This window comes from Coregonus lavaretus, assembly GCF_964263955.1.
Source record: "Coregonus lavaretus genome assembly, chromosome: 9".
In the NCBI taxonomy this organism is placed as follows: Eukaryota; Metazoa; Chordata; class Actinopteri; order Salmoniformes; family Salmonidae; genus Coregonus; species Coregonus lavaretus.
Window position 1 is genome coordinate 36,749,603 of NC_139996.1, and position 7,804 is coordinate 36,757,406.

General features: G+C 42.7%; 1 protein-coding gene and 1 pseudogene across 3 annotated transcripts in view; one reads left to right on the forward strand and one right to left on the reverse strand.

The window, feature by feature from the left end:
- vps9d1 (VPS9 domain containing 1) overlaps positions 1-4,463 on the reverse strand; it is a 45,090-nt gene extending 40,627 nt beyond the window's left edge. Inside the window, exons 1-2 of one of the 2 annotated variants that reach the window (XM_084169101.1) lie at positions 4,330-4,446; positions 3,209-3,297 (exon numbers count right to left, since the gene is read on the reverse strand). Coding sequence is in view for 1 of the 2 variants with exons in the window: in XM_084169100.1 (XP_084025226.1) it covers positions 4,330-4,401 (72 nt within the window). In the remaining variant the exon portion in view is untranslated. Of the gene's footprint in view, positions 1-3,208; positions 3,298-4,329 lie in introns of both variants that reach the window. The other variant, XM_084169100.1, reaches the window with a different exon arrangement.
- Positions 4,464-4,792: 329 nt separating this feature from the next.
- LOC311135195 lies at positions 4,793-7,734 on the forward strand (annotated as a pseudogene). Its single transcript, XR_014615408.1, has 6 exons — positions 4,793-5,086; positions 5,233-5,541; positions 6,855-6,971; positions 7,114-7,189; positions 7,286-7,403; positions 7,629-7,734. The product of XR_014615408.1 is annotated as an uncharacterized misc_RNA (transcript).
- The last annotated feature ends 70 nt before the right edge of the window (positions 7,735-7,804 follow it).

Consider the following 7,804-nt stretch of genomic DNA (forward strand, 5'->3'; position numbering starts at 1 on the left):
GATGAAACCAAAATATAACTTTTTGGTAAAAACTCAACTCGTCGTGTTTGGAGGACAAAGAATGCTGAGTTGCATCCAAAGAACACCATACCTACTGTGAAGCATGGGGGTGGAAACATCATGCTTTGGGGCTGTTTTTCTGCAAAGGGACCAGGACGGCTGATCCGTGTACAGGAAAGAATGAATGGGGCCATGTATCGGGAGATTTTGAGTGAAAACCTCCTTCCATCAGCAAGGGCATTGAAGATGAAACGTGGCTGGGTCTTTCAGCATGACAATGATCCCAAACACACCGCCCGGGCAAAGAAGGAGTGGCTTCGTAAGAAGCATTTCAAGGTCCTGGAGTGGCCTAGCCAGTCTCCAGATCTCAACCCCATAGAAAATCTTTGGAGGGAGTTGAAAGTCCGTGTTGCCCAGCGACAGCCCCAAAACATCACTGCTCTAGAGGAGATCTGCATGGAGGAATGGGCCAATATACCAGCAACAGTGTGTGAAAACCTTGTGAAGACTTACAGAAAACGTTTGACCTGTGTCATTGCCAACAAAGGGTATATAACAAAGTATTGAGAAACTTTTGTTATTGACCAAATACTTATTTTCCATCATAATTTGCAAATAAATTCATTTAAAAATCCTACAATGTGATTTTCTGGATTTTTTTTCTCATTTTGTCTGTCATAGTTGACGTGTACCTATGATGAAAATTACAGGCCTCTCTCATATTTTTAAGTGGGAGAACTTGCACAATTGGTGGCTGACTAAATACTTTTTTTCCCCACTGTATATATATATATATATATATACAGTGATCCCTCGCCACTTCGCGGTTCACTTATCGCGGATTCGCTATTTCGCGGATTTTCATAATGCATTTTTTTTTTTTTGGTGCATTGTGCTCTGCATTCTGATTCGCTAAAAACTCACTCCCGCTTCTTGTATCAAAACATGCTACGAATTGTGCTATCATTTTGTCGTCTCGTGCAGTTATGTGTACGTACATAAAACAGCTTGGCAAATTTACATTAAGTTGGCCAAATTATCTTGTAATTTCGAACATCTCCTAAACCCATAATGTCGACGAAACGGCCTGGACCGACAAAAGCACCTGCGGATGGGCCCAAACGGCGGAAGATGCTACCTATCTCAGATAAAGTTAAACTTCTGGACATGCTAAGGGAAGGTAAATGACAAAGCCACAAAGCGACGATGAAAGAGAAGAGGGAGAAGAGGACACGAGAGATGAGGAGGAAGGACTAACGCTTGGTCGCTTAGCAACCATGGTGCGAATGGCCACTGAACTTAAGCGAGTAGCTGAGGAATGGGACCCTTTGATGAGCCGTTCATTACAGTTCTCCAACGTAATCGATGGTGGCATGTCGGTGTACAAGGATCTTTTTGCAAAGAAGAAAAAAGAGCGACAACAGCTGCCTATCACTATGTTCTTCTCCCGAACAAACACACCTGCACCGCGGGCTTCAGAAGAAGAGAACACTGCAGAGCGCGGGGATGCAGCGGCCCAGTCTGAAGAGCAGTGAAACGGCCTACACGTGAGTCACTGTATTTGTATACATGTAATAGTTGCTAATTGTAAAAAAAAAAAGTTTTCTATTTCGCGGATTTCACTTATCGCGGGTCATTTTCGGAACGTAACCCCCGCGATAAACGAGGGATTACTGTATATATATTAAAATATCTTGCATATCTTAATTTCCATCATTATCAATTAATATGCGTAATAATGTTGGCAGTTCATGCGAAGGATTGTTACCTATAACCCGGATTGCCATTGTATTACATTACATTTTTGTCAAGCAATTATTATTTTAGCAAACAATTGTGGTTCATCCTATATTCTCCCTAACATCCTTACCCCCTTGCAACAGATATGGGATACACACACACACTCAACCCCTTTCCTCCACAATCAACCATAAGCTCAGATGCTCAACGGTTGTTACATCCCAGAGCCCAACTCAAGAAAGGACCTGATTTATGAATGCATATACAGTTACAGCTGTTTGAGAAAACATGCAAGACTGAACAAAAATTGAGAAAAAATTAAGATTTGATTAACCTATGTCAAGTCCTAGGTGATGGAGATCAGATCCACCCTCTTCCCCTGAAACACAAACACTCTGGTCCCCTGTTGTAACCATTTTTCCCAAGCATCTCCGTGCAGTCTGACCTTTGATTATTTTGTGCCACCAGGGCCACAATAATATGCCCGCTCTCTGATTGTCAGAGTGTGACCCCCTCCCCATGGGTTACTGCAACCAGTGTTGCCAGCACTGCCACTACCTGGGTGGGTGTACTCCACCGGAATCCCCATCGGCTAGGTACAAGGTCGTAAAGGTTCTCATTAGCAGCCTTGACAATTACCCTATATATTATGCTCTCCCATCAGGGGGCTCTGGCTTTGTAGGACCAACCCTGCCAGGTAGGCTCAGAATCTTGAGGGGGCGGTGCTGCTCTAGTAGGTCTTTGACCGCATTTATCTTTCTGTTTTGGCTGCATATAGGCAACATACAGTAGGGACATAAAACAGATGGGGACTTCTCTTTGGTGTATGGATAGCTCAGGTGGGTGTCTAGGATATAGGGTTGGGGACCGTTCCATCATGATAGGACAATAAATAAATAAATTAGATGTATACTTTATTTTAAAATGTATATCCCTCATCTGCACAAAATTGAAAGGTCTCTCTCACTACCCCTGCTCACAGACACACGTTGGTTCTGGGATATGCAACCATTTCCTTTCTCACTCACTTAACGCCACACTTTTCCAAACACAAAAACCAAACACATAAAAATACATCCCCACATACTGTGCCTTCTATGTCTTCTGTTTGCTATGTTTTTATCTCCACTATGTTGATTGAGTACTTGTGTTCTAATTAGTTATATTTGAAGATGTATTATTTCGCTCGTTTACCTTTCTTGTAATGCCGTTTTATCCCTTTATAAAATACTAGAAATGTGTTTTATTATTACAATCCCTATCATGGCTAGTATTGGGTGTTCCATTATTCGACTCCTCAATTAGAACTTTAAGAATAGCCATGGAGTAGTCTGTGTCGCGGAACATTTGGTTGTCAAAATACAGTTTATCTACTACGAGCGCAACACGCTTCCCTTTTAATCTATTTTCCTTGAAGATTGGGTACAGAATATATACAGTATAGTATATTTTAGCGAAATTGTTTTACCTGATCGGAACTCCCTCAAACTTGTATTCCATAGGCTGGGATCTGCACTATGCAGCTGTTGCAAGAGCGCATTTTTCACTGGATGTCCGCTGGTCGCAAAAAACAATGATTGATAGGCAGCTTAAACTTCTTATATTCAACCATTATAGAGTTAAAATACACATATACATTTGTGAACTGCCATCCACAACAACCACAATCTGTAAGGCGCAAATAGTTAAATGAAAGAGCAGCAGTGCGATTCACATCAATGCGATATGCAGATATCAATAACTTGATATCCGTATCAGCCGTAGCCTACAGCCCTGCTGTTGTACTTACCTCCAAGCATTTATTCAAATTGGATCATCTTTGCATGCCGACAGGAGTAACACCATATGAAGACATTGCTCAGACTGTAGCCTACAAAAGCCAATTCCTGCTCTTTTCATACTATCCATCAAACGCATTTGGTGTGTAATCATAGTGGTCTCTGACTTGTGGTCATACTCGCTAAGGCGGAATATTTTCTCTCTCAAAAGTAATCATCTAGTTTTTCAAAAGTATCTTTAATCTGATTACAGGGTGTCTTAATGTAACCACAATTGCATTCTGATCCCAGTGCAGCTCAGTGTAAACAAGCATAAAGCTAGGGTCAGGCCCATTCTTAGGATCTATGAATTGGCTACACTAGTGTATGCAAATACACCCGCGTTGCAAAAAGCACTTATCTGCTATCCAACGCATCAACAGATTATGCATCAATTTTAAGATAAAACGTTGCACATGTATTATACTACAATGGCATAGGCTAAACGAAAAACTCTGATAATTTCCCTTTTGACCCACATTTTAATCCCATGGACAATCAGGGAAATCTAGAATATAAAAAGTCACTTAAACACAAGCAGGAACCAATAGGATGCTCGAAAAGGGGGTGTTCCTGCAAATGCAGGAATGCCCACATGCATGAACGTTCCGAATTTCAGGCCGCAATAGCACACTATTGACCGCAGCTGGCATCGGATAGCCCCGCCTATTTTGTGGATTGTTTACATCAACGATTAAGCATTTATATCTTGGCTATAAAACTTGTTCGCCACTGTAATTGTAAATCTATTGAAAGATAGACATTATAATACCTTGTGTCGGTTCCCTGCGTCCAATTGTATAGCCACTTTAGCCATTTTCATGGCATTTTGAACGGGCTTCATTGCACCGTCAGCGCCAGCTGCTCCGGTCGTTGTGACCACTCAATGTTCCGGATATGCACTCTGCAGTCTGGTGGTTCTTTGATGTTTATTATTTTATTTCTACTTCCGGGTTTCGTTGTTTACAATATAAACTGTTGCCAGTTCGTGCTTAACGATATTGTGTTACTGTTAAAAACGACCATGTATATTTTACTAAACCACCAGTGGTTAAACTAGATATGACTGCTAGAATTTGAGGCGAATCGTGTTCTCCTCATTGGAAGTCGCAGCTGCAGCTTTGAACCCAACTTTGGGTTATAAACAGCTTTATGGATAGCTCCCCATGTAAGGCTTAAGTTACTTTGAAAGCTACTGCCACATTATCTTGATAGGATTTTCCTTTAGGATCCTCCGTATCCTCTTTAGGACTGTTATGAAGAAGAGAGTGAGGCGTGCGCGGTTTTCCAATGTGGCAGCAGTACAGAAAAGCCACACTCAGTCAGTTGCAGGGGTCAAGAAACCTGCTCGGCGGCGAGGAAGAACCAATAATAATGCTGCAAAGATAACTTCGCCATCAGTCGCATGTGATAGAGGTTTCGAGGATGTTGGTACAAGTGACAGATCTGCAAGATTACAATTGAGCACAACAGTGTCAGCTGTGGAGACAGAAGGGGAGGAGCGTCCAGAGCATACATCAAGAAATCAGGTGAGTCCCCTTCAAAATTCTTGACAGAAGCAGTCAAGATTTTGAGGTCAATGATAGGTTGTTGTCAGATGTTTTACCTCCATAAGGTAAAGGATCAGCTGTTAAACTTTCTCAAATGCAACCTACTTCCTTGACTGATCATACAGGTATGGGCAGACTCAGCACTGCATTCTGTCGACTGTCATGGAAAGCTCTCACCTCGGAGGCTGCGGCATGCCTTCAACAAGTGGCCAGGGGAGCCGGAGGGGTCCCTGACCAGACAGAACCAGCCCAGTCGCCACTGCTTTTCTACATAGACTTTCAGCGCCTAGTTGCAGTGCCACTTAACCGTGATCTACGTCTCTCAGTTTGTCTGCAAGAACTGCCACACAAAATTCTGCAAGTGCCACACTATCCTGCTCACATTTCTGCAGAGGGTAAACATCTTACCCTCTGTGAATGTGCACACCAGACAGGTGAGGAAAACAACTAATGTCACAATGTAGAGAGCGGAAATTGTAAACATATGAGGGTCAACAATGAGCAAGTCTGGAAATCTGGCCCAAAACAGCAGTGAAACCATAACATGATAGATATATTGATTTTGGTTTCAGGAAGAGTTCAGAGTGCTCTCAATCAACGGTGGATCCCATCTTGTTGTATAAGTTGATGCATTCCATCGGGACAAGATGATTACCAGATTTTGGTACGCAGATGGCTTTCATGGTTATAACCACTGTTACTAAATGTCCCATTTATTTTACCGCCAACCTGACAACCACCTCTCCTCTACCAGTACCCTCCATCCCCTCCTATCCCAAGTGTCTCCACAGCCTGGTGTCCTGGGCCCACCACCAAATCAAATCAAATCAAATGTTACAGTGAGGGAAAAAAGTATTTGATCCCCTGCTGATTTTGTACGTTTGCCCACTGACAAAGAAATGATCAGTCTATAATTTTAATGGTAGGTTTATTTGAATAGTGAGAGACAGAATAACAACAAAAAAATCCAGAAAAACGCATGTCAAAAATGTTATAAATTGATTTGCATTTTAATGAGGGAAATAAGTGTTTGACCCCCTCTCAATCAGAAAGATTTCTGGCTCCCAGGTGTCTTTTATACAGGTAACGAGCTGAGATTAGGAGCACACTCTTAAAGGGAGTGCTCCTAATCTCAGCTTGTTACCTGTATAAAAGACACCTGTCCACAGAAGCAATCAATCAATCAGATTCCAAACTCTCCACCATGGCCAAGACCAAAGAGCTCTCCAAGGATGTCAGGGACAAGATTGTAGACCTACACAAGGCTGGAATGGGCTACAAGACCATCGCTAAGCAGCTTGGTGAGAAGGTGACAACAGTTGGTGCGATTATTCGCAAATGGAAGAAACACAAAATAACTGTCAATCTCCCTCGGCCTGGGGCTCCATGCAAGAACTCACCTCGTGGAGTTGCAATGATCATGAGAACGGTGAGGAATCAGCCCAGAACTACGCGGGAGGATCTTGTCAATGATCTCAAGGCAGCAGGGATAAGAGCGTCTGCTAAATTACTAAAATCTAAATCTAGTACAATTCAAGTACTTTGTGCCCCCTCAGGTCTAGCTATTTTGCATATCGAAGAAAAATAATGTACAATGTGTGGAACAATTTGTAATGATACACACAATAATACATAGTAACACATCTGGGGACAGAAAGATCTCTTATCAGAGCAAGATTAGTAGCGGAAAAAGGGCATCATGGCTTTGACAACTTCAGTGTTTTCTCCCTTTTCCCATGCCTTGCAGAGTTCATTCCCAGAAGAAGAGAACCAGAATAAAATAAACAAAGACCCCCAAGGAGCCTAAAGTTAGAAATAAGCCAGGAACCAAGCCTGGCTGGAAGAAGCCAATCAAGTCAGAAAGGTACGGTACAAGCTGTCTGGGGTGGCAAAGCACCAAAACAGATTTGATTTTAATCACGAATTGGAGTGGAGCTGGTAGTGGTGAGTAATACATAAGACATTTGGATTGAGGTGTAGTATCCATGTTTGTTTTTGGTTTTCAGAGAGGAGCTGCCCAATATCTACAAATGCCCGTACCTGGGCTGCTGAGCTGTGTACATAGGAGCAGACGGCATGAAGGTCCTCCTTACAGCACTGTTTATCCTCTTATGACCATGAACATGTCTGTTGGTACATTCGTTTTCTGAGTGCTTTTTTTAAATCTCTGGGGTACAAAAACACATTAAGGAGCACCATGAAGAGGTCTGCGAGCGGCCCTGCCCTCACCCTAGCTGCAACAAGGTCTTCATGATTGACCGCTACCTGCAGCGACACGTCAAACTCATTCACACAGGTAGATTTGGACTGGACACAGCGCTTATACTGGAGACTGAGAGATGTGTTTGTGTGTGTCCCAAAAGGCACCCTATTTCTTATATTGTGCACTACTTTTTACCTACTTTTGAAAGCCCAATTGGTCGTCTGGTCAAAAGTAATGCACTATAAAGGGAATAGGTTGCCATTTGGGACACAGCCAACATGTGTTGGTTTTAAGTTAGACCATTCTCCTTTTTTATAGAGGTCAGGAACTACATCTGACCAATGTGGTCAGACCTTCAAGCAGAGGAAGCACCTGTCTGTGCGCCACTCAGGGGTCAAGCCACTACAGTAAGTACAGGGGGAGATAAAGCTCATATCAGGAGGCAAGGTTCTGCTGATTTGTGGTGTGAGGGGCTCAAGCACTGGTGAGTCTGT